The sequence below is a fragment of the Cyprinus carpio genome, chromosome A5 (genome assembly GCF_018340385.1).
Source record: "Cyprinus carpio isolate SPL01 chromosome A5, ASM1834038v1, whole genome shotgun sequence".
NCBI classification, from domain to species: domain Eukaryota; kingdom Metazoa; phylum Chordata; class Actinopteri; order Cypriniformes; family Cyprinidae; genus Cyprinus; species Cyprinus carpio.
Window position 1 is genome coordinate 18,948,116 of NC_056576.1, and position 26,689 is coordinate 18,974,804.

The window sequence follows — 26,689 nt, forward strand, 5'->3', positions numbered from 1 at the left end:
ACAACCTTTCCATTTTAGATTGGTAAAAGACATCCAAGTCAAAACTTAAGGAAAGGTAACATTGTAACTCTAATAGAGGTTATAATATTACTTTTATTTCATTAGCAAAGTCTGTAGAATAAAAGTAACCTTTAATAAAACAAAAGTTTGATTAATATAAAGTCAACTGATCAGCTGTATGATATGGCAGTTAGGAGGAAAGCTTTGGCCATAAGTGGAGATATAACGCACCCTCTGAACTATGCCTTCGAATTGTTACCATCTGGGTGCCGTTATAGGACGCTGAAGGCAACTAAAACAATATCTAAACAAACGTTTGTGCCATATGCAATAAGTTTCTTGAACAAAGAGTAGGACTGCATTGTTTTTAGGAGGGATGAACGTATTAAATATTTATTGGATGTGATATGTTAATTGTATTGATATGTGGATTGTATTGTTATTGTTAAATGTTAAGCGATACCAAAGACTCATTTTCAGCCAAGGCTGAACAAAGTATAACAAACAAACAGACTGAAACACACATTATAATACATTAACATGTTGCACAGTACATTACTATGAAACCAAAATGTTCTTCTGCTTTATAAAGTTTGCAAAGATAACCAATGTTTTGGGGGAAATTTTATTGTAAAATGTTTATGACTGTATGCAAACTATGAAGAAAGTAAAAAATATTTACATTCTTATTTTACAGAAAAAAAAAAATTGTCCATTCAGGTGACTAGCAATGGTGGAGGATTAATATCGTCGGTTCATCTTCTTGAATTTCTCATAGTGGTAGTCATCTGTGGCCTTCTCGTTATTAGGCCTCTTGCGAAAATTAGGTGGAGAAGCTGGAGAACGAGAAGAGATGTAAACACAAAACACTTTAATATAAATCCAACAAATGCAGATCTATGTGTTATTTAAGCAAAATCTGATATTGTTATGATCTTACCCTCAGGTGCAGGGTTCTCAGTGTCTCCCACTCGTAGTGGCCTGGCTTTGGGTTCTTCTCTGTGCTGTCTTTTGGGAGCGTTTACATCCTCATGATAGACTTGAAGGAAAAAATACAGAAAACGGCTTAACCTTTGTTCTTTAGGGATGGATAGCAAATATTGAAATAATTTCACTTGTTATGAGTAAGCGACTGAATATGAATGGTCCTTGGTTAGTAATCTTCATCCCTAAAGGTTATGCAGGAATAGAGCTGTAACTTATAAAATGTTTGGATTAAATGCAGATGTGATTGATAACCTTGATGAAAAACAAATACTACTTCTGAATATAAAATACACAGAAGTTACTGATTCTTTAGAAGGATAAGAAAATAAATAATTGTGTGAAAACAAACGTCTCGATGTATGAGCACTAAGCACATGACCTTAAAATTCAAAAAGCTGGTTGTTCAGATATTTGTGTGCACTTACAGCGATTATGCTGGACGTAATTTACAGCAATGTTTGTGGGAACAAAGGAGGTCCTGCTGTCCTTCTTTTTATTCCTCTGCTCCGCCAGCAGCTTTGCTTTGGCTTCTTCTGTGCTGATGATGTTTTTTATCTTTGCACTGATAAGAAAGTAGACAAAAAGGTTTTGAAGCTGACATCCATAGCTAGGTGGACTATAGAGAAGAATCTCAGATGTGATCAAAGGATAATGTCTTTGAATTAGTTCAGGGTCAGTTGCATAAACTGTTTAGATTAGTCTTAAAAAGGTAGTCATCTAATTGTTTTTCTTCAAGACCGGTCGTAACTTTTTTAATTCAGTTTCGAAAAAAAGTAGCTTGGTCTTACTTGTGTTGGAAAAATAAGGTTGTGTTGGATTACTCCTTGGCAACTGCTAGTTGGTCGAACTAGTTCTTAAGACACATTCTTAACATGGTGGCTAAGTTTATGCAACTGGCCCCTGGTCTTGACTTACTCTATCCCCAGATCCACCTCTGGAATTCCACTCAGCATTTGATTGGACAACATCTCTTCTGTCTTTTTGGCAGAACTGACACGGATGCTCTCTGGAAGCTCATACAGGAGGTCCTCTGGATTCTTCACCTTCACTTTCTGCTCTTCCGCCTCCACCATGCCTTTCTTTTTCTTTAATTCGGTCTCAATGTACTTCATCCTGAATGAAACAGCATACAAGGAGAGAGAGAGAGAGAGATAACAAACACTTAAATGGAGGCAAAAAAAAAAAAAACAATGTAGAAAGACAAAGAATACAGATGGTTTGCGTGCACACATATGCACTTACATGTCTGCATCTTCATCTCGTCTGTTAGTCTCGGCAGAAAAGGAAGTACCAAGATTCAGGTCATTTTCATCTGCTGTCCTGTAGTGGAGAGAAAATGTAAATTATTTCACTTATAATATACAGAAACATCAACTTTAAATAAACAGCAAACATGACCCCGTAATGTCACTTACATGTCTCGATTTCTATCTTTCACTTTCTTCATGTCAACAACACCTCCAGTCTTCAGTTTAAACGGGTCGTCCTAATGCACAAAATTGGCAATATTTTATTTTACATCATACATTTACTGTAAGACTCCAAAGACCTTCATTGTAATACAAAATGTAGTTTGTTTAAAAAAAAAAAAAAAACCTGCCTCAAGCTCAGCCTCCAAAGGAAGTTTCTCTCCTACAAGTAACGTTGCAATGCTGGAGGAGCAGAATGGAAAGCAGCATATATTATTTCGACTTTTAATCAAACATAACTGAATGGACAAATTATTTTAAATACATTTAATTAAAACTTGGAAATTAAACAATGCAAAAATGAAGACTTGTGCAAACGTGTAAGAACCATTGTAAAAAGACATATGACCAACCTTACTCCATGCTGCCTTTTTCGTAAACTTTGAAGCTCCTTGGCTTCATCCAGTTTGGACCTGAGAAAATATGTTTAAATGTAACATTATTAAATATATTCTCACACATGAACAGGCTTCTGAATGTGGCCTATGAATGAATTTGACACTTAACGTTATAGAAATGTTTTTCTACACGGTCATGCTCGGTTACTCTATTTGGCCTTAATGTGATAAACAAACATATCTACCTGACCACGGCTTTTGTCTCATCATCTTCCTCGTCGGACGAATCCTCCTTCCTCCTCCTAAAATGTTTACCTGGTGGCATGATTTCAAAAAACGTCGAATTGTTTAATGTTTATCCCTTCACACGTCCGTACGCAACGTCTGCGGCCTGTGTTTAGCGACGGACCGCTTTCCTCACGTTTCCCGAAACTTCCGCTGACGTCACAATCTCGGTACTAACAGCTGATCTGAGGTCAGCTCGTTTGTTTTCCATACGAACGTTTAACGGTGTAAAGCGACTTATTGGGGATGAAGAGGCTGGTTCAAGATCAGCTACTGCTATGACATGAGAAGAAAAACAAAACGAAGTAACGTTAAAAATAATAACAAAAATATTAAAAACCACTACTCCTTAAACAAGGAGCATGTAAACTGTATAAGCTAAAGTGAATTAAAAATCGTTTTTGATCAGACGAAGGAGCTGGAAGCAGTCATTGGCTCTGGTCAAAGCTGTGACGCACACTCATCGTGCTGTATTCAGTATGAATGCTGTTTAGTACACTGCTCCACCACTGTTACAAATACCACCGACTGGCCTAAAATGATCATCTATGAGCGGTATTATTGTTTCTGTTTGACAGGTAAATGTTTGTTCTTATCTTTCCTTCGACTGAAGCGGAGTGTCACTATTTATTTGCTAAGATACCATCATGTCGACTCAGCGTCTGAATAGTGTCTTGCAGCGCGAGTGGAAATATGGCTGTTTATTCTGTAAGATATTGATGTTAAACAGCTTTTGGGTGGTTTACGGTGACACGTAGAGGAACTGTAGTGCGATGAAAAACAAGAATAACACCGGAGATGGAGAAAGACTGATTGTTTCGTTTTAAATTCAGAGGATGAGGCCGATTCATGTTAATATTATTGTTTTCCCCTTTCTTTTCGGATTTCTGTTGGAGCTACTTTTCGTATGGAAAAACTGAATCACAGATTAATACATCTTTATGATGCATTATTGTGCATTTCTTCATAGTTGTAACAATAGTCGAGGTGATACGGGGTGAACGCATCCTTCTCAGTCGTGCTAGGCGCATGAAACAGCAGTTTTGGGCTCCTGAGAGTTTCAGGCACAGACAGCTACTCGCATCTAGATATATCACCCTTAGTTTGCTTCTTTTTCCTTCTTTCGTTATTATTATTATTATTACTATCTTAAAAACAATGCATTCAATGATTGCATTTTTTCTCTTTTACGCTGATTCTGAGTCTGTAAGTACATTAGAAGATTATACTTAAAGGACGAGTTCTACAAAAAAGTCTGCCATCGTTTCTTTCTTCTGTGGATGGAACACAAATGCAGATGTTACACAGAATCTTTTTTTTTTTTTTTTTTTTTTGCATAGAATGAAAGTAAATGGTGACTGAGTTAATATTTCTTTCTTTTTGTTCACCACGGAAAAAAGAAAGTCATAGGATTTTTAAACCAGCATTTGTTCAGTGTTTCTTGTATTGATGCTGTGTAGAGCTGTGCTCGTAGGTCTCAGAATGTTCTTTGTGTATTGTAATAGAGTGAGGTGAAAATCAAGATGTCTGACAATGGGGATCTTTGTCTTCACTTGGACTCTATTGGTGAAGTTACTAAGGAGGAACTGATTCAGAAATCAAAGGTTAGAATCGCTTTTGCTAAAGCTTAAGTCTTAAATGTGTTATGAGTGCTGTGTATTGAATTCTATCACATTGTATTTACTCAAGGCACATGTCAGTCATGTGGAGTAGGTGGACCCAACCTCTGGGCATGTCTACAGGTGGGGAGCCTTTTCCCTAGCAAACATGATAGATGAGTAGAATGCAGAACATTTAGGCCCAGAACATTTCTTTAAATTCATAATCGTTGCTCTCGTTGTCCTGCTTTCCCCACAGTGTGACTGTCACTATGTAGGCTGCGGAGAATCATTTTCTGATCACAGTACTATACATGCACAGGTGACATTCTTAATCAGTTATTCAGTTCGTTCTCTGGCATTCATTCTGTTCAGTTATTATGCATATCAATTTCTCTTATTCTTTTAAACATGTGTGCATCTTATTTGTATTTTGTTTTCCAGGCCAAAAAACACAATCTGACAGTAAACTTGACCACATTCAGGGTGTGGTGTTATTTCTGTGAGAGGGAGGTGTTTCTGGAACCAAAGCCTGTTACTCCTGTATCATTAGCTCACCGCTGCAAGCCACATGAACAGGTGAAGTCATCGGACTGTTTGAAACACCTCACAGAAATGTGCACTTTTAGCTTTTTAGGATTGTGTAAACATGATTAATTTGGTACTTTCTGTTTAAGGTTGGCTGTGTCTCCTACATTATTAATATCTGTCTGAAGATCTCATTTAGGCACAGTAATTAATAAAGTACATGAACGATACAAGAAAGATAATTCTTTTGTTTTTTCATCCCCAAAGGATCCTCTTCCCCAGACAACATGTTACCCGTTAAAAGCAGTGCCTATCGCAGTGGCAGATGAGGAAGGCTCAGAATCAGAGGAGGATGAGTTCAAACCTAGAGGTATGATTACAGTATGTTAACAGGAAGCTAGTACACATTGCATGGCATTTCAAATCCTCAAAATAGCTATGACACCCACCTAGACATTGAGAGGGAAACATCAAATACTGTTCAAAATATTAAGATTTTTTTTTAATGTGTTCAAAAGAAGGCTCTTGTGCTTACCAAGGTTGCTTTTATTTGATTGAAAAATAAATGTAAGTAAAAACAGCAATATTTAAAAAATTATTACAGTTCAAATTACCATTTTCTATCTTAATATATCATAAAATGCAATTTATTTCTGTGATGGCAAAGCTGAATTTTCTGATTCGGTGTTCAAGAAACATTTGAAACTCAAGAAACAGATTTGGCTCTTAAGAAACATTTTTTACTATTGTCAATGTTGAAAATTTTTGTGGAAACCATGATACTTTCTCAGGATGTTTCTGATGAATATAAAGTTCAAAAGAACAGCATTAATGCATCCTTGCTGAGTAGAAGTATTGATTTCTTTTAAAAAAAATGAACTGACCGAAAATATTCACAGTAGTTGTCAATCAGTATGGATTTCTCAAATGACCTTTTCAGTAACTTGTTTATTTACTAACAGATGGCTATCATGTCCTGCTTATACAACATTTTAAAGGAGCAGACTGAATAATATCTATATGAATGAATAACCAGCCAATTACTTTTTCTGTTCTCTTGATATGAGAAGGAATAATGGAAGTATGTAAGCCAAATTAAATTGGATCTTATTTTCATTAGTTATGTGTAATGACTAAGATTCTGTTCCACACTCCAAAGCTGTAGGAGAGTGTTGGCATTTCTCATTATACTCTTTATTCTGCTTAATACTCTACACTTTCTCAGGTCTCACAGGGATGAAGAACATTGGGAACTCCTGTTACATGAATGCTGCACTGCAGGCTCTGTCCAATTGGTGAGCTCACAACTTGTGAAGTTTAAATAAGCATGATTCAGACAACACAAATGGGAAGCATGACTGATTCCACTGATTTATTTGTTATTTCTGTGGAACCTGCTTCTGAAATTGATATTGGTTTTCCTGTTTCTTTGTCTTTTTTCCTACAGTCCTCCTTTGACTCAGTTTTTCCTGGATTGCAGTGGTTTGGTCCGTACGGATAAAAAGCCAGCATTGTGTAAAAGCTATCAGAAGCTTATCTCTGAGCTCTGGCACAAGAAACGGTAACAAGCACTAACTTGCCAAAACGTGAACCTAGACCTGGCAAACTTAATCTTAAAGGAATAGTTCACTTCCAGAATAAACATTCCCTGATAATTTACTCATTTTCAGTCGCAAAGAAATGAAGGTTTTTGAGGAAAACGTTCCAGGATTTTTCTCCATATAATGGACTTTAATGCTGGCTTTAATATATTGAGCTTGGTACTAATTATATGAATCTTATTGTTTTCTGTTGGTTTCTTTTTGGCTCTGTCAAGGCCAAGTTATGTTGTGCCCACTAATCTGTTTCATGGAATCAAACTAGTGAACCCCATGTTTCGTGGCTACGCTCAACAGGTACAGTTATTTTGGTATTATTTACATACTTTCATAGTAATTATTCATATTTTAAAATGTTTTTTATTTTTACATATACGTTTTAGTAATTTTGTTAGGTACTTTTGTCATTTTTATTAGTTTTTGTTTTTTTAATATATTTAAATTTTAGTTTTAGTAATTTGAGTACTTCGACATATACATAAGATTTCGTTATAATCAGTTGCCAAGTAAACATTTCTAATTTACTATAAGTGTAAGTTTTTTTTGTCTAACATTTATATTTTATTTCAATTGACAAAAGCAATTTTTAATTGTTTTAGTTTTAGTTAACAGTAACAACACTGATATGAAGATTACAATGCAGCCTTTCAAGACTGTAATATTATCATATAAGCCCCATAGTATTTTTGTAAAGAACACACTCCTTGCTTCCTTGCCGTCTTTTTTAGGACACTCAGGAGTTTTTGCGATGTCTGATGGACCAACTTCATGAGGAGCTGAAGGAACCTTTGACCGACTGCAGCGGTGCAATCTCAGATGTCCTGCCTGACCACAACCTTGACAACCGTAATCATATCGATGGAGACCGAAGCCCCTCTGAGGACGAGTTCCTGTCGTGTGACTCTGGATCAGGAAGCGAGAGAGGAGATGGAGAGAGGGCAGGAGAAGCAGAGCTGCTCATCCAAGATGAATGTGTGGGAGTAAGAAGAAATGGAGGAATCTCGGAGAAAGAGAGGCTGAAGGAGAGAAGAGGAGAAGAGAGGACACGGGAAATGGATGAGGATGCAGATGTGGACACGGCTGCACAAGAGGGACAGGCAGAGAGAGAAACAGAGGCAACAACCACAACTGTGTCAGCACCAGGAAATACTGGTATGAGGTTCTTATAATCATAAAGTTTTGAAGTCTCTAATATTTTTTTTTTGTTGGTGTGTGTGTTTTTTAAATAGCTGTTTTCTATTTAAATGTAAAAAAAAAAAATCTATTCATGTGATGGATAAACTGCATTTTCAGCAGCCGTTTAACAGTTGTGCTCTTTAATATTTTTGTGGAAACCATTATTATAATTTTTTTTAGGATTCTTTAATGAAAAGAACAGCTATTATTTAAAATAAAAATCATGTTTAATAATGTAATAACCTTTTTTGTCACTTCATTTAATGCATCTTTGGTTCTTACTTACTCCAAACTTTTGAAAGGTAGTGTATGTTTAGTAGTTTTTGGATGTGAATATAATTCTTAAAATATATATGATCTTTCTCACTTCCTGATCCAACTTTTTCTTGCAGAGCCTGATAATGAAGCTTCCATGCATTGTCCGTCCTCTCGTCCCTGTAGCCCCACTCGCAGTGTGCAGGAACTCCACTCCAGACTCTCCAGCAGCCCACCTAGATCCAGCCCCCTCAGAGCTGGACCCACTTATACATTCAAGAGAGGTTTGCTTCTCTCATATAAAAACTGCATAGTTGTAAAAAAAAAAAAAAAAAAAAAAAATTTATTTTGCTTTGCACAAAATAATCGTCATCATTGTTTGTCCTATAGCTCAGATGCTCCTGAGCACCAAGAAGAAGAAGCAGTCCCGTTTCCGCAGTGTTATTTCAGATATCTTTGATGGATCCATTCTGAGTCTTGTTCAGTGTTTGACATGTGACCGGGTGAGGAAAGGATGCAAGGAGTTTTTCTGTCTCTAGAGGGCACCAAGCATCAAATCACTTTCATTACACTTAAAAATGTATTCAAAACTGCAGGACAGTCTGTCAAGCACCATGTAGTTTCCGAGGAGCTCCACTTCCAATTCAAATCACGTCTAGAAGAATACTGCAATACATAGCTGCACAAACAAACTGTATTCATATCACATAAACCCAGGGGCGTAAATTTCGTCTAACATTTGGGGGGAACAACAATCATAAAATTTCTCGGGGTAGTTTTGAGTAGTAATTGCACAGGTTTTGTTGTGAAAACCTAGCAACCCTTTCCGTCAAGCAGGTAACGTTATTATTGCTAACACAGCGACTCATTGAAAAATACAATGAATTATTATCATCTGTATTAAAGAGAAAATAATCACTTCATCTGATGTTTAAGTGAATAAAATAGACTTGACAGCCTTATTTCCTGGAGTTCCACAACTATTGACTTTGTTCTCTCTCACAGGACTTGTGTGTGTTTAGGTAGTTTAGACTGTAAAAAAAGATGGACGACGCGTCTCCTATTCCTTCCACTATAGAAAAGTGAACCCAATGCATCTCAGTTTGGCCGCTGACATCTTGAGTAAATGAGGTCATTTGGAGCCAGAGTCTGCGCAGTAGTGTCGTGAGGTGGAGCTGCGGTATCAAACTTCTGCAGACCCAATCAACCATAACGACAATAAATTACTAGCTAAAATCAAACTTATCACAAAAATGAACAATTTAACATATATCAGCGTGATAACAACTACTTTAAATGACCGAAAACATCTTTTGGAAAATTGTATTGGAAGCGTAATTTATTTTTTATTTTGACTCAAGTCCCATTTGTTTACATGGAGAGGGTGGCGTTTATGACGTGTACTGCAGCCAACCACCAGGGGGCGATCAAAGAGCCCGCAGCTTCACTTTTCAGGACGTGTGAGGCACACCTGGTAGGTGATGTAAAAGAGGAAAGCAGGCATTTGGACCAAAGCATTGTGAGGCAGGGGAGGGGGAGACTCAAAATGTTTCTAAACTTAAGACGCTTTTTTTGCCCCATTTGCGTTTTTTTAATACTTACACAATTATTTAAAGTGTAAAACATTATTATTTACAATACACAGCATGGTTTTTAATCATATTTTTAAGGGGGACAACCCTCAGATGGGGGGGGTCCTGTCCCCCCTGACCCACCCCGGGATTTCCGCCTATGCATAAACCAAATGTTATGTACCTGTAGAAGCATATATTTTAAGGGTACGGTGTGTTGTAAACTACAGAACGAACAATGTTTCAAAGAAAACATCTGCCTTTGCAGGTTTCAACAACTGTGGAGACCTTTCAGGACCTGTCTTTGCCTATTCCGGGTAAAGAGGATTTGGCCAAACTCCATTCCTCCATCCACCAGAGTGCTCCTGTTAAAGCTGGTGTCTGCACGGATGCCTATGCCACCCAGGGCTGGATCTCCTACATCATGGAATCTATACGAAGGTATAGTGAGGGAGTGATGGGCAGAAAATGATCAAGATGTGGAAAGAGCAAAATAGGGCTTTGACAATTAATTCCACTACATTTTCCACTACAGTCTCTTGTGCTCACAAAGGCTATGTTTATTTAATCAAATATGCCGTAAAACCTTATGAAATATTATTACAATGTACAATCGGTATTATCTTAATATATTTTAAAACGGTATTCACACTTGTGATGGCAAAGCTGCATTTTCAGCATCCATTACACCAGTTTTCAGTGTACAATGATCCTTCAGAATTCATTCTAATATTCTAATTTGATCAATATTTTGTGAAAAGCAGCATATCAATATTTTTGCAGTAACCTTGATACAAATTTTCAGGATTATTTGATTAATAGAAAGTTTAAAATAACTCTTTTACTTTAGTCTTTACTGTCACTTTTGAACAGTACTGTGAAAAAGCTGAATGTAAGACAATGTAATTGCCATGAAAAGAAACACTGATCTTTTAATATAAACGCATGTGTTTATGCAGGTTTGTAGTGTCCTGTATTCCGAGCTGGTTTTGGGGCCCAATGGTAACTCTGGAGGACTGCCTGGCAGCCTTCTTCGCTGCTGATGAGCTGAAAGGTTAGGACATCGTGTTTGTCATTTTTTGAATGTGCAGTTGGAATTATGAATGAGATAGATAAGAGGGGAAAAACTTATATTCGCTTTACCACACTGTTGTACTGCTTGTCAACCCTTTGGTTGATATTTATTTTCTTTCCACCAAACAGGAGACAACATGTATAGCTGTGAACGATGTAAAAAGTAAGATTTCTTGGTGGAAAAAACACTGAAATGTGTGTGATCCATATGTAATAATGTATTAGTTACTATGCTTTTTAAATATTTATAGTCTAATCTAAATAGTACTTATGGTTTTACAGTGAAAATCATACTATAGCTGTTAGGTTTAAATGTTTAAATGATGAAACAAGCTAGTTTACTCTACCTTTTTCCCAGGTTGAGAAATGGTGTGAAATATTGTAAAGTTCTGCGTCTGCCAGAAGTAAGTAACCCCCTCCATTTCAATCTGCTCATTTACTGGAGTGCTACATTTACTTTTCAACAGAACTTGTATTCCTAGTGAGTTTGTGTGTAATCCCCTTTTCAGATATTGTGCATTCACCTGAAGCGTTTCAGGCATGAAGTCATGTACTCTTTCAAGATAAATAGCCACGTGTCATTCCCATTGGAGGGTTTGGATCTTAAGCCCTTCTTGGCTAAGGAGAGCGCATCTCAGATTACTACCTATGACTTACTGTCTGTCATCTGTCATCACGGCACTGCTGGGAGTAAGTTACTTCTTTGTAATATTGCGAAATTATCATGTGGCAGGAGCTTTGAGATTTTGAAATGTGAATTGGCATTTATTAGTCAATGGCGCTTTTCCTTGATGACAATTAAGACATTATTTTGTCTATAGTTTTAATTGAGTGAAATAATGTGTTTTTTTTCCCCCCTGTTGGACAGGTGGTCACTATATAGCTTACTGTCAGAATGTGATCAACGGACAGTGGTACGAGTTTGACGATCAGTATGTAACAGAAGTGCATGAGACAGTAGTGCAGAACGCTGAAGCGTATGTTCTCTTCTACAGGTACACTTAATTTTTTGACCTTGTAATGGTTGTTAAAGGGGTCATGAACTGAGAAATCAAAATATCCTTGATGTTTTGACGTAAGAGGTCACTGTACTATAAAAAGTGGACCTCAGAGAACAGTACAAAATAAAAAACATCTCTGTTACTTATGTAATCCCTGTTCCCTGAAAGGGGGGACCGTCTGAAAGGGAACAAAGGCAGTTCATGACCCCTTTAATAGTGCACTCAGTAATGTTTTTCCTTATTAAAGTTATGGTGAATTGGAATTAAATGGTAATTCATGCTTTTTCGAAATGCGTCTTCATAATTTTTTAAGATGTTATAAGAAATTTTTCCCATCATTCTTCCCGGGCAGTTAGTCTGATTAAACCCTGCCCCTTTTCTTACAATCCCAAGCTTTCAATCAGATGTGCCTCAGTCGTGGAGTTTGTTCATTTCTCTTTCAGGAAGAGCAGTGAAGAATCTGTGAGAGAGAGACAGAAGGTTGTTGCTCTGGCTAATTTAAAGGAGCCCAGTCTGCTGCAGTTCTACATCTCCAGAGAATGGCTCAACAAGTTCAACACATTCACTGAGCCCGGACCCATCACCAACCACACTTTCCTCTGTCAGCATGGAGGTACAATCACACACAAATACTCTCATGTATATCTAAAACTCCTCCACACTGGTCCATTTCAAATGGATTTAACTAAGTAACTGAAATATTAATTGACTTTGCCACTATAATGACAATCACACATTTTTTTTTAACTCTTGACTGTGATTTACTGTGTAAGTATGAAGAGCTGAATGTGAGAACAAATTGACTTTAGTGAGTAAGTTAATGGTGCTGTATGTAAGTTTTTGACTCTACTGAAGCATAAAATTACCATAATATGTTAACAGATATTTAAGAAACATGCTAAGTTAACATACTTGTTTATCTGAAAAACAATGCTAGTCAGTTTCTCTCCTTTGAAAATGTGCGTTCTGGGCCGGAATGTTGGTCTCTGTTATGGTTTGTGAAACCTGCCCACTGCCAGTTTACCCAATTGTATTTCGGCACCCCGGGTTGCCAGTTGGCGAAAAACACAGTGTATTTCATTTCATTCATTGTCAAGTGCGCTCGTTCCTGTTGGTGTCTTCAGTCTGACAACCTGCATGTGCTCAAGTCTGAGGAGGAGGGGCCGGGTGAAAAAAAAAACCCCTCTCCAATATTTGGAATTTGGACTGCAATACCTAGTTCAACCACTCGGTGTCAATCCTACATACAGCACCTTTAATGACTTTACTGGCTACAGAATGTGGTTGATGACTTTGATGTAAACTGCAGCATAATGGATGGTTTAAATTGCAAGAAGGTTTTTTTTTTTTTTTTATACTGTAAATGTTTGTTTCTTCTTCTCTGTTTGCATATAAAGATTTGAGTACCATCGATGCTTATCTAGGATGCTTGAAGTTTTTTCCCTCCTCTAGAGCTTCATGTGATGACTCATATGTGAACTATTAATTATATTAAGCCACCAAATTAAGTGTGTAAATGTTTTTATGTGAGACAGTTTTTCACATAGAGCAGTGGTTCTCAACCTTTTTGACTCGAATGCCCCCTTCTTCTGGGACAGTATCCAAAAGCCATCCTGCTGTAATAAAAACAAATAAACTCAAAAATATGATGTCAGTTTAATGTTATACATCTTCATTTCAGGATTTTAAATTAGGCTATGTTAATATAACTAAATGTAAGTATTTTTAAAAACTTTCAAGGGCCCTCCTTTTGAAGTTTGCAGAGACCTCCTAGCAGAATCCCGTGGTTAATAACCACTGACATTGTATTAAGTGACACAGTGAACTCCACCATTTGGGGCAAAATAATGAAATAATTAATCATATTATTTTATCTTTTATTTGAACTTTTTCACTTACTGTAAACAGTAAAAACTTGACTCAGGTGTGATTTTATACAGGAATCCCTCCTACTAAGTACCATTATGTGGACGATCTGATTGTGATTCTTCCCCAAAATGTGTGGGAATATCTCTACAACAGGTGAGTCATGCATAGCAATGCACATTTCTGACATTTAGAAAGTTCTCAGGACGTTTACCACCTTAGTGGAATATGGGTTGACTTTTGAGCTTTTGATCCGGTGAAGTCAACATAACCTCAGTCCAACCCTGAACTATGGAGTTCTGTTGGTTCAAGACATCTGATGTCATGTGTAAGGAACTCCACCAGCAGTGCAGTGTAAACATTGTTGAGTTATGTGTGTGTGCTCTTTTCACTTGGCCATACTTTGAAAGTTTCTTCATGTTTTGAAACATTTTTCACAGGTTTGGGGGAGGCCCGGCTGTGAATCACTTATACGTGTGTGCCATCTGCCAAGTCGAGATCGAGACTTTAGCCAAACGGCGGAAACTGGAGATAGACACCTTCATCAAGGTGGACAAATTACTTCAAGTGGCATCCAAGTACAGAGAGATTAGTGCCTGCTTGAGTGTTGCCGACTATTGTAGCCCACTTAAAAGTATACAGTGAGATGCTACCCACCACAACAAGACTGGGAGGAAGCGTATTTGAATACTGTTCCTCAAGGTTATGTCCTGAGATCTACAGCATTTTTATGTAACATGGTGTGGAAATTTTTCTTGGAAGGAGCATAATGTTCTTGGAAGTGTTTGGTGCTCGTAGAGAGCCAGAAAACTGATGAAACACAGACTGCATGCTAGACAGAACAAGGGTGTGATCTGCACTGCAATCTTATCACAAGTGCAGCATCTGTGAGATGAATCACTAGCTTTGAATCAGTCATGTTTTAAAGTTTTAGAAAAATCTGAAGGTCACGTTTGAAACTCAGCAGGTTTGCAAGGGGCACATCAGAATGAAATAAAACATCATTGCTGTATAATACAATTTGGTCAAATGCTGAAATGCTCAGATTGGTTAGAGAGAGTTTGAGAATCCTCATATCTCACTCTCCGTTTCTCTTTCTCTCTCCGTCTACAGTTAAACAAAGAGTTTCAAGCTGAAGAAGCGCCTACAGTCATCCTGTGTATCAGCATGCAGTGGTTTAGAGAATGGGAGAACTTCGTCAAGGGCAAAGACAACGGTACAGTCTCATACAAACAGAGTAATGCACATCTCAACAAATATACAATACTGTTTATTTTTTTTTATCAGAGAGAATATGCAGCACAATAAATTTAATCTGTGGCATTTACTGTAGTTCACTGGCCTGAGGGAGGTATATAAGTGTCTGAGTATATTGTGCGACCCTTGTGACATGTTTTATTTGTATTTGAACAACTGACACTGTGACAACATTTTTTTCAAAATATCTTACTGATATATTTTACTTGTGTTCTGTGGAGAAAAGAAAAATGACTGAAGAATGAGTAGATGATAGTGTTTTCATTTTTTGCATTTTTTGACCCTGCAGAAATCTGAAAAAAATCCATGTCACATTTAGGTAAATTTTTCTGATGTTATAGTACTCCCTAAAAACACTGTGGCTCTGAAACACATTTAAAACATTGCTCTGTTTGTTTGAGTGTTTTGACCAGCCTGACATGGCAACATCGACTCAACCAGTGGCGAGACTTCTAGCTCTGCCAAGACCACCCTCTGTATTTTCAAGAAAATGTTTGCTTATGCACTGTAAAGATCATTATTCTTTTTCATCTCTGTCTCTCTCTCTCTCTCTCTCTCTCTCTCTTTTCTTTTTTTTTCTTTTATTTTGAACAAAACACAATTTAAAACAAAATATATAACACAACAAATTGTTGCTAATCCGCAAAGAAACCTCTTTCCAAGATGTTATACAATACAAAATTGTCTGAAAAGGAGTGGGATGAAGCAACAGCTCTCTCTCTCTCTGTCTCTCTCTCTACTGGTTTAGAGCCACCAGGCCCCATTGAGAACAGCAAGATTGCAGTCATGAAAGGCGGACATATCCAGCTTAAACAAGGTATGGACTGTGTGTGCATGCGTCAAACTGACATGTCTTTGACTCATCTTGTGTTTCAAAACCTTGTCTGACTCGCATATGTGTGTTTGTATATAGTTCATTATCTATGGCTTGGTTTGCAGGCGCAGACTATGGGCAGATATCTGAAGAAACATGGCTGTACTTGTTAAGTATTTATGGCGGTGGGCCAGAGATTGCAGTGCGGCAAACCATCAGCCCCCCAGACAATGACACACATGGTGAAAGGAAGATAGAGGCAGAGACCAGAGCCCTCTGAAAGGGTAAGACACACAGAGTAACCACAAAAAAGTAATTAAACACTAAGCCACACTTGTATGTATGTGTTATGTGTACTGCTGTCCAAAAGTTTAGGGACAGTAAGATTTTTTTTTTAAGAGTTCCACAAATTATGTCATATATATACTTGTATTAAATTTGCCAAAAGTGACAGTAAAGACATTTATAATGTTACAAATTATTTTAAATATTTTAAATCATTTATTTTCTTTTTAACTTTCATCAAAGAATCTTGATATTTGTTTCCACAAAAATATTAGGGAGCACCACTGTTTTCAACATTGATAATGACAATAAATGTTTCTTGAGCACTAAACTGATGAAAGTGACATGCTCTGCATTTAACCCATCCAAAGTGCACACACACAGCAGTGAACACACACAGACTGTGAACACACACCCGGAGCAGTGGGCAGCCATTTATGCTGCGGCGCCCTGGGAGCAGTTGGCGGTTCAGTGCCTTGCTCAAGGGCACCTCAGTCGTGGTATTGCCGGCCCGAGACTCGAACCCACAACCTTAGGTTAGGAGTCAAACTCTCTAACCAATAGGCCATGACTTCCCCACCAGCATATTAGTATTATTTGAATGAACGGTAGTGAATTTCTTCGCATTTTATAATAAAATGTCAAACCAAGTATCATTTATTTGAAACAGCACAAACATTCTTTTCAAACAAAATAATTTCACAAAATTTTGTTAGGTTTTATTTAAGTAAAAAAAGATATGTTGTTCAAAATTAATACAAGTGTTTAGCCACCCTTTGGTTTCCAAATGTTACAGAACGTATGTGTAGTTAAAGCGGTGTATTACCTCTACTCTTCTGGTTTACCTGTGTGAAGTTAGTTTTGAGAAAAGCTCTAGAACCATTAATACTACACATGTTTCAACAGTGTAAGGTATAGACCGGTATGGTGTAGACTGGCTGATTCATCACTAAAGAAATGCATCACCCTTGTGTGTGTCATAAGAGAGTTACAGGGATTCTTCAATTATAGGGGCACTTCTACTACTTGAAATCCTGAAAAATTAAAGATCTTCGAACTTTGTTTCATCTTCATTAAAATATTTATTACTAGATTTAATAAAGGTCTCTATTAACTTTCAGATGGATTTTAGTATAATGTGTAATGTTTTTTTTTGATAGTGTGTGTGTGTGAGATGGCAACATGATTATAATGACTTATTTCAGGTTTTGGAAAATGTGTTGAGTAAGCTATGTTAGCTGTTATGTTACTTGACTAACAAGCTGATGAGTGGAGACATGCAAAAAGTGCAGGCAGGGGGGCCTTCAGGACAGGTTTGGAAAGTACAGCTGTAGTGTTTATTATAAATAATTTATCCGTGCACTTCATTATTTTTTTTTTTTTAATTCATGTGCCCTAGTAATCTTTAATCAAAAACGTGAACCTCTCCTCCCACTCAAAATGACTCATTTTCTCTTCCGGTCCCAAGCTATGGCGCAAGGGCAGAGCTAGTGACGTGAGGGATAAATGCTGGGGGAAAAACTGAAGCTGATGCTTCACTTTATAGAAATCAATGCATTGACCAGTTCTGATGCAAGCCATGGGGGAGTAAACTACCCTTAAAAATTTAAAGGATATTAGGATATTACCACAACATTACTTTTAGGACATCACAAACTATTTTTTTAATGAATATGACTTAACCTGTTGGAGGACGTGCTCAGTCATTCAGGTAGTCTCTCTCTATCGCTCTCTCTCTAGCGCACACATGTTCCTTGTTGTCGTCTTCCTCAATAAATAAAACATTTCTTCATGCTAGGGTGTCGCCGGTGAATCCAATGGAGAGAAATCCCCTCACAACAAACTGCAAACTGGCATTCAGATCTGCCTCTATTTTGTTAGCAACGCCCCATCTTCCAACGATCCAATCAATTGCTGAAGGATGAAATTAAGTCCCGCCCTCTCATTTCAAATGCCGTTTCACTCGGATAGACGTCACAGTAGAGGAAATAAGACAATCGCTACTTCCGTTTCATGCCGACTTTAAAGGTGCAGTATGTAATATAGACAGCTAGCGGTTGAAAGGGGTACTGCAGTGCAAATTCAAAATATTGTTTCTCCCGCCTCTCTTCCTCAGACTCGACAGACCAAAACAAAAACAGCCATTCTGACATGGAATGCACATTCTCGGAGTAGAATAACTGCCTTTAGCATTGTTTTTCGGAGAAACAAGTATGTGAACTTAGCATGTTTCCTGAATATCTGTGAATGTATTATGGTGTTCTTATGCTTTGGTACAGTAAAAAAAAATAATTACATACAGCACCTTTAAAAAAAAGAAAATAAAAAAAAAAGAAAAGAAACAGTTTGTAAATGACTCTCAGATCATCATAGTATAAAAAAAATCTAAAATTAACATTGTGTCAAAAGGGAGGCCCACTGTCTTTGATATAAAATTTCAATACAATTTCTTACATGAGTTTTTTTTTTTTTATGTCCCCTAGGATGATTTTGATAGGCAAAAATATAAGGGGACAGAAAAGTTCCCATAATTAAATAATCATTTTATTTTAAATATGATAACCTATCAACAACAGCTGAATGTTTTTTCTTTGTTTCTTTGCTCTGCTGTAGGTAATGAAGACCCATGTGTGGATGACCGTTACAAACTGTGCGTACATTTCTGTCTCTTTGTGAGCAATTCTGTGGATCTGCTATTTCTGACAGAGCTCTCCTTGTGTAGGAAAGGGTCTTATTTATTAAGTGAATAAATCTGTTAGGAGACATGCACATAAAACATATTTAACATTCACGAACAAGCTTCATTCATGTGTGCTGGTGATATGCTTGTTTCTGTTGTCAGTGGGATTGAGGGCGGTGATGTAAACCTTTCTCTGTAGTGCAGACGTAAATACATAATGCATCACGCAGGACACATTCAAATCTTTGTAAGAGCTCTTTGCTGACGTCTACCAAGGCAAAATAAGGCTTGAACTTAGTACCTGCATGTTTAAAGAAGCTTTCCATGCCACCCAAAACCACTATATCACAATGAAATCAAGCATGTTGACACCGAGTTTTTTGCAATGAATCAATGAATCACAATGGTGGGGAAGGATTAAACTGTTTCACTATTTCACATCAAAGTGAGTTTTGTTTTAAGTTCCAACTCCCTTATACCTCCGTGATTTATGAAAACTATTTCCGATTTCTGATTCATCTTGCGTAGCAACAGGCTGTGATGTCATAGGCGACTTAGCCTTTTCATGTTGATGATAAAAGTTGCTACTCAAGTGCTACTGAAATTTGACTGTCATCTTACAATATAAGATCATATTTAATATTATAAGCTAAGGATGTTTTTTTTCTGCCATTAAATATTACAGTTTGTTTTAATGCACTTTACAGTCCTCTGTTTTGGCATAGCTCCATGCTCTGGCCCAAAGGAAGTGAATCTTTCCAGGATATCCCCATTTCAGTGCCCCAACTCTGACACAGGGTTGTCAAGCTACTATATTTGTTCAGTATTAAATGGTCCTCAAAATTTTCTCCATTTCCTCAGAAAATGTGCTTGATGTGCTGTTAAAAGCTGCATCATGTATAGGTTACAGTGTTTTAATGATGCAGCACCACAGCCCCAAATGAAACTAACATAACAAAACTACATTTCACTAAGGGAACGTGCAATGAGGCATATCAGATGTGTTACAAAATGTTAATAAAATGCTGTAAAACTAGTTTAAGTATGTTGTTTGAAATGTATTCTTTGTACATAATAAAATAGAACTGTTTTTATTTATGAATGTCTTCTTTCTCATAAGCAGGTCAGAATTGTGCAGAATTGCTGAGTTGTGTATAGGACTACATGGTCTGTTACATATTTTGTTGCAGGAACTTAAAATTCCTAGGTAACTTCTGATGTAATGTCTTTTTAACTTAAGAGATTTAAATGTTAAAATCTGTCTAATTTGACAAATAGAAATAAAGCCTGTTCTTTCTCCACAGTTTCAGTTTCTTTTATTTTATTAGTTGATATACACTTCTGTGACCATATTGTTGTTCCCAGAATTTTCTCCCTCATCTAAGAGCAATGGCTGTGATGGGATTAAACTCATAACTAGTTTGATTCAGTTATAAACTTCAGATCTGTTTTGCAAAACTTAAACCCATTCCCATACTTGTTAACACTGATATGGAAATTATTTCTTAACTAGCATTCTAATTGTCTCTGTTCTTTATTTATCTGGAGATTTTAAACCGTTTCTTTTAAGGTGACATATTATGCCCCTTTTTAAATTATGTAATACAAGTCTCTGGTGTCCCCAGAATGTGTCTGTAAAGTTTCAGCTCAAAATACTCCACAGATCATTTGTTATATCATTTTGAAAATGTCTATTTTGAGTGGAAGCATAAAAATGCTGTTTATTGTGCCTGTCTCTTTAAATGCAAAGGAGCTGCTGCCCACCGCCCTCTTTTCCAGAATAGAGCTGGGTCATTACAGCTCGGACCTTCTAAAAACATCTGTTTTGGTTCTGATTATCATGTTTATCACGCTGAAATCATGCTTTTTAAACCATATTAGTTTAAGCTTCTGAGGTGGTGTTTTCTGAGTGCACACATCTGATGCACACGGACAGAAAGTGGCTGTGTAACTTACTAAACTAAGTTCTCATTCACATACAAGTTTACGTTTAAACACACGAGTTACAAAAACAGTGGGTTATGTTTGTGAAGGTTTTAGATCTGTGTGGCAGCAGCAATATACAGTAAATAAATCAATAAATCCACTGCTCTCTTGTCTCCTCTGAGGCTGGGACTCTAAATAGTGTTCTGTTCTCCTCTGTGCAGCCAAAGACAGAACAGTTAGCATGTTTTGTTTAAACTTTCACCATGGCATTAGAGCTGGTACACCGTTGCCGCTTGCAAAATCAAAATGACAGCACATTGGGTATAAATTTACAGATTAAAGGGCGGTAATGTTATAATGAGATACCTTTGCCATGTTACCAAGGGAGCGAAATCTGACGCGCTTGTTTTCTCATAAGCTTGCAGAAAAAGGCTTACTGAAACAAAGTTACTGGGTTAATCTTTTTCACATTTCCTTGGTTGGTAGATGTACCGGTGACCTGATTATAGCACTTAAAACCTGGAAAAGACAGATTTTCATGATATGTCACCTTTAAAATACATGTTATAATAAATTGTTCTGGATATTGACAGTATACCCAGTGTTATTATTGTCTATTTATATACTATAATTATATTTAATAATATTTATAATTAGTTTTTTTTGTTAGTTTAAAAAATAAAAAAAAGATTTATTTAGCTTTATTTTTGTTTCAGCTCTAGTCATTTTAGTACTTAAACTTATTTTGTGTCATTTAGTTGCCAAGGCAATATATTTATATTTATATATTTATTTTTGTATTTGTTTATTTATACATTTATCCTGATTTCAATTAATGAAAACAGTTTTGATTAGTTTTAGTCAACAATAACAACTAAATCTAAAAATAAATAGCTCAACTCATTTTCAGCTTTTTTTTATTATTTTGTCTGTTTCTTAATGCCTCTTATTCTCTGCATACTATTTACCTACCCAAAATTATTTATTTGCTATTACAACGTTTATATATATATATATATATATATATATATATATATATATATACATATATATATATATATATACAGGTGCTGGTCATATAATTAGAATATCATCAAAAGGTTGATTTATTTCAATAATTCCATTCAAAAAGTGAAACTTGTATATTATATTCATTCATTACACACAGACTGATATATTTCAAATGTTTATTTCTTTTAATTTTGATGATTATAACTGACAACTAAGGAAAATCCCAAATTCAGTATCTCAGAAAATTAGAATGTAACTTAAGACCAATACTAAGAAAGGATTTTTAGAAATCTTGGCTGATTAAAAAGTATAAAAATGAAAAGTATGAGCATGTACAGCACTCAATACTTAATTGGGACTCCTTTTGCCTGAATTACTGCAGTAATGCGGCATGGCATGGAGTCGATCAGTCTGTGGCACTGCTCAGGTGTTATGAGAGCCCAGGTTGCTCTGATAGTGGCCTTCAGCTCTTCTGCATTGTTGGGTCTGGCATATCGCATCTTCTTCTTCCCAGTACCCCATAGATTTTCTATGGGGTTAAGGTCAGGAGAGTTTGCTGGCCAATTAAGAACAGGGATACCATGGTCCCTAAACCAGGTACTGGAAGCTTTGGCACTGTGTGCAGGTGCCAAGTCCTGTTGGAAAATGAAATCTGCATCTCCATAAAGTTGGTCAGCAGCAGGAAGCATGAAGTGCTCTAAAACTTCCTGGTATACGGCTGTGTTGACCTTGGACCTCAGAAAACACAGTGGACCAACACCAGCAGATGACATGGCACTGCAAACCATCACTGACTGTGGAAACTTTACACTGGACCTCAAGAAATGTGGATTGTGAGCCTCTCCTCTCTTCCTCCAGACTCTGGGACCCTGATATCCAAAGGAAATGCAAAATTTGCTTTCATCAGAGCACATAACTTTGGACTACTCAGCAGCAGTCCAGTCCTTTTTAAAGCAAGATGCTTCTGACGCTGTCTGTTGTTCAAGAATGACTTGACACAAGGAATGCGACAGCTGAAACCCTTGTCTTGCATACGTCTGTGCGTAGTGGTTCTTGAAGCACTGACTCCAGCTGCAGTCCACTCTTTGTGAATCTCCCCCACATTTTTGAATGGGTTTTGTTTCATAATCCTCTCCAGGGTGCGGTTATCCCTATTGCTTGTACACTTTTTTCTATCACATCTTTTCCTTCCCTTCGCCTGTCTGTTAATGTGCTTGGACACAGAGCTATGTGAACAGCTAGCCTCTTTTGCGATGACCTTTTGTGTCTTGCCCTCCTTGTGCAAGGTGTCAATGGTCGTCTTTTGGACAACTGTCAAGTCAGCAGTCATACCCATGATTGTGTATCCTACAGAACTAGACTGAGAGACCATTTAAAGGCTTTGCAGGTGTTTTGAGTTAATTAACTGATTAGAGTGTGGCACCAGGTGTCTTCAATATTGAACCTTTTCACAATATTCTAATTTTCTGAGATACTGAATTTGGGATTTTCCTTAGTTGTCAGTTATAAACATCAAAATTAAAAGAAATAAACATTTGAAATATATCAGTCTGTGTGTAATGAATAAATATAATATACAAGTTTCACTTTTTGAATGGAATTAGTGAAATAAATAAACTTTTTGATGTTATTCTAATTATATGACCAGCACATATATATATATATATATATATATATATTATATATATATATATATATATATATATATATATATATATATATATATATATATATATATATATATATAAACACAGAAAGCGTAGTTCTCAAGCTGAGCTATTTCCATGGATCCATCAATTATGGATAAAAACTGCATTATTAAATTTTTAGGGATCCATATTTAGCTCCCAGAGCTCCAGGCATTCTTTAAGCATGCCGAGGAACAACTACTCAATGCTACCTTCATGCCCTGAGCTCTGTTCATCTCATTAATCTTAATCGCCCCCAACCCCCCACCCTTCGTCTCCATCCTCCCTTTGTCCTCATACAGCCTCTGGAATATTGCTTCAATCAGCTGCCCTGTATAAACCAAATAATCTGACAGGAAAGGTGAATATTTATATGAAAGAGGTCGCTATCAATGCTGATGTCATTGTAAGTCCTTTTTCTGTCTGCAGGCTGAAGAAAGGAGAGCGCAGGAGGAGGAGGAGAGAAGGATGCAGAGAGCTGCAGACCACCCAACTGAGCGCCTGTCTTGTCTGCTGGAAAAAGGATTGTAATTTTCTTCCCAAAGTGAGTCATCATTCCTCTCTTTTTGCGCAATTGCAGCATCTGGCTTTCATTATCTAAATGGTCATTTCTGGAAATCAACATGTTTTGTGTATGACGTGGAAAATAACATCTTGCTGGTCTACTGTGTCTAAACATTAGCATGTGTGGTACTAGCTGGACTAGCTACAGAAACATCTGGCAGCTCTTTTGTTTAACACAATAGATAAACATTGTATTTCTGAGTCTAAATGATCAAGTTTTTTGTAAGTCAAGATTCTGTTTACATTAACTGTTTATATTAACTGATAGTACCATATGAATAAATTAACATCCTTGATTCATAAAACATCAGTTTATTACTTTTAAATTGAATTACTTAAAAAAAAAAAAAGATATTTATGGTATGACAGTAACATTACTGTACACAATGCACATAGGTGCAAAATCACTATTTTCGCTGTCTACATTGCAGAAGTTAATTACTAAAAAAACCTTCCTGCTTTATTAACAATTACAGTGGTATAAAATGTATCCAGAAGGTTCAGAAAAGCCTTTTATATGGTGGAAATCTTCACTAATGACAAACCAACCTGTTTTATGCAGATGAGGTTTCTGCTCAGTTTTATTGCTTGTGAACACACCCTCTTTGTCTTGCTGTTTTTGAAAGTTTCACGTTTTGAAGTGTATTGAAATGGCCTTTTTAATATAACATACCCCAATATTTAATTGTATCAATATTTATACCCCAATATTTAACATCACATTAGGCTTGAGGTACCTCATGGCTGTGAAATGAATTTTTAATAGACCTTGTTATTAACACTTCACTGTGTGCAGAGCTACATCTCTGCCAGCCCTTCACAGCTTTATTGCTCAAACTGTTCAAAGCTAAGACCTGTTAAAAGTTTTTCAGATGTAGTCTTATTAACAGATACAACACCTGATACTGTAATCACAGCAATGAGCAATTGCACGAGGTATTGAAATATCGATATTAAGCATTTAATTGTTCATGCCCCACTTTCCCGTTTTTACATTTACATCACCTTTGTGTTATTCAAAATGATCTTTAAAGTCCCCCTGCTGTGTTATAAACCTTATTTTTTTTTTTACCACAGGGGGTCTTCAGAATCATTAATAACTTAATGTTAAATGTAAACTTTAGCAAGTCATACTGTACATTCAGATGTATTTGTAGCATGAAAAACAAGTTTTTTTAGTATAGTAATCAGCATCATCTGACTGAATACCTAGGCTGGTATTTTAAGTCTTTTACTCGGAGTTCTTGTAAACAGCCATCCATGTGGAAAGCTAATTGTTATTAAATGCATATTATTTCTGATGCCATCAGTTGAATATGTTATGTTTCTTTCTCCAGGCTGGATGATGGTCTGAGTGATGTGCATGGACTGAAAACACCACAGAGACTTCAGCAACAGTAGCGACAATGATCAATGTCACACCCAGGATTCTCAGGGTGGGAGGATACAGCTTCACTGATCTTTGACTATGGGATAATAGGGACTGCATTAGCTTCCGATATCCTATATGAAAGTAATGTGAGTTCAAACAAAAAAAAGAGGTGTGGTACTGCATTTAAAAAAAAAAACACTCATCTGTGATATCGTATTCCAGTTTGTCTTGTTTCTAACCGACACTAAGAGATTAAAATATTACTGCGCATGTTCCAATATTTGCACTACACCTACTATACTGACCGCGTAAACTTATGACCTTTCAAGAAATCCCTGGCAGTCTTCAGTCTAGCCCTGATCCGTTTGTGGTCTGCAGTGCACACTCTACAACGATTTGACTCATAGTCCTTCGGTCTTTTCTTGTCTCAATGCATCCTTTTCAGTTTTCATCTAGTACTCCACCTTGTAATTGTCTCTACCTCCAGGCGGGGGTTTGAACAAAGCATTCCTAGTAAAGACCTACTTAGACATAGTTGCTTTCTCACGCTCTCTTTTTTGTTTTCATATAGCTCTTTTCACACCGACTTATTCACTGTTTGCCATCTTATGTTGCATCCAACCATATGACGAGTCCAAGCTGCTGTTAATCAGTGATTGTGTTACAGCCAGTGCTTGAATGAGAAAATGCCTCTGTTCTGCAGACGTGTTTCAATGTGTACCTTTTAAAAGTTGATGTCATATAGGGTGTCGTATAGTTTTTATATGTTTTATAGTTTTCTGTTCTAGAAAGCAGTTATCATCTGACCACATTTTGGAAATAACATACAGCAATGGGTTGTGCCATTTGCACACAGTTGATTGATATGTGGAGTGTGTCTGGCTCACAAAGAGGCCAGACATCAATGGACATGTCTCATTTACCAGAGGTCACTCAGCAGGACTACCACAGACTCTCAGGCCTCCACTATACTTCCTCTTTCTCTGATGCAGAGGACTGTTGTGATGACATCACAAGCACATGCTCCTCCTCCTCCTCGGACTGTTTCAGAATAGACTGTTGACACTTGTGGTTTCAGACTTTTACAGGTTACTCGCACCTTGTGTCAAATATTGCCATTCTTTTTGGCTCCAAAATTCTGCCACTTACAATATGACAGTGTGACAATAAAATATTTATAATTAACTAATGAGGTCCTTGTCTTGACTGTATGGAAAGGAATTGTGCTCTCTGCATCCACAATGTTCTGCAGTTAAGTTCCTGCTCAATTTGAGCAGCAAACCCATTATTGTCAGGAAAAAGCGATGAGTATAACTGTTATGGATGCTGAAATTTGACCTAATTCA

At 36.8% G+C, this 26,689-nt stretch overlaps 2 protein-coding genes across 4 annotated transcripts; one reads left to right on the forward strand and one right to left on the reverse strand.

Annotated features, from left to right (window-relative positions):
- Positions 1-615: 615 nt before the first annotated feature.
- ca5h9orf78 (chromosome A5 C9orf78 homolog) lies at positions 616-3,265 on the reverse strand. Its single transcript, XM_042756322.1, has 9 exons — positions 3,040-3,265; positions 2,810-2,869; positions 2,588-2,639; positions 2,403-2,473; positions 2,230-2,307; positions 1,903-2,100; positions 1,413-1,549; positions 941-1,039; positions 616-836 (listed from the first exon to the last, which is right to left on the reverse strand). Exons 1-9 carry the CDS (start codon positions 3,117-3,119, stop codon positions 742-744), a joined length of 870 nt encoding a protein of 289 aa, XP_042612256.1. The 5' UTR covers positions 3,120-3,265; the 3' UTR covers positions 616-741.
- Positions 3,266-3,388: 123 nt separating this feature from the next.
- LOC109090143 (ubiquitin carboxyl-terminal hydrolase 20-like) lies at positions 3,389-20,085 on the forward strand. Of its 3 annotated transcripts, none has more exons than XM_042756320.1 (26): positions 3,389-3,657; positions 4,585-4,684; positions 4,769-4,821; positions 4,937-4,999; positions 5,122-5,256; positions 5,473-5,575; positions 6,431-6,500; positions 6,653-6,766; positions 7,022-7,100; positions 7,532-7,955; positions 8,372-8,518; positions 8,625-8,737; positions 9,616-9,708; positions 10,074-10,246; positions 10,765-10,859; positions 11,009-11,042; positions 11,238-11,283; positions 11,389-11,569; positions 11,748-11,874; positions 12,324-12,493; positions 13,821-13,902; positions 14,187-14,295; positions 14,860-14,962; positions 15,752-15,820; positions 15,943-16,101; positions 18,716-20,085. In XM_042756320.1, exons 2-25 carry the CDS (start codon positions 4,603-4,605, stop codon positions 16,095-16,097), a joined length of 2,820 nt encoding a protein of 939 aa, XP_042612254.1. In that variant the 5' UTR covers positions 3,389-3,657; positions 4,585-4,602; the 3' UTR covers positions 16,098-16,101; positions 18,716-20,085. The 3 variants fall into 3 exon arrangements, with proteins under 3 accessions (XP_042612254.1, XP_042612253.1, XP_042612255.1); XM_042756319.1 differs by lacking the exon at positions 3,389-3,657 and adding an exon at positions 3,758-3,787; XM_042756321.1 differs by lacking the exons at positions 3,389-3,657; positions 9,616-9,708 and adding an exon at positions 3,758-3,787.
- The last annotated feature ends 6,604 nt before the right edge of the window (positions 20,086-26,689 follow it).

What these genes read in the sequence shown, in the direction of transcription:
- LOC109090143 (XM_042756319.1), top strand. An exon ending in GGATGAGTTCAAACCTAGAG is followed by an intron (nt 5,576 to 6,430) that starts GTATGATTACAG and finishes ACACTTTCTCAG; the next exon opens with GTCTCACAGGGATGAAGAAC. An exon ending in AAGTTCTGCGTCTGCCAGAA is followed by an intron (nt 11,284 to 11,388) that starts GTAAGTAACCCC and finishes TCCCCTTTTCAG; the next exon opens with ATATTGTGCATTCACCTGAA.
- ca5h9orf78 (XM_042756322.1), bottom strand. Translation starts at nt 3,119, where the DNA reads ATGCCACCAGGTAAACATTTTAGGAGGAGGAAGGAGGATTCGTCCGAC. An exon ending in AAAGATAGAAATCGAGACAT is followed by an intron (nt 2,308 to 2,402) that starts GTAAGTGACATT and finishes TCTCCACTACAG; the next exon opens with GACAGCAGATGAAAATGACC. An exon ending in TGAGAACCCTGCACCTGAGG is followed by an intron (nt 837 to 940) that starts GTAAGATCATAA and finishes CTCGTTCTCCAG; the next exon opens with CTTCTCCACCTAATTTTCGC.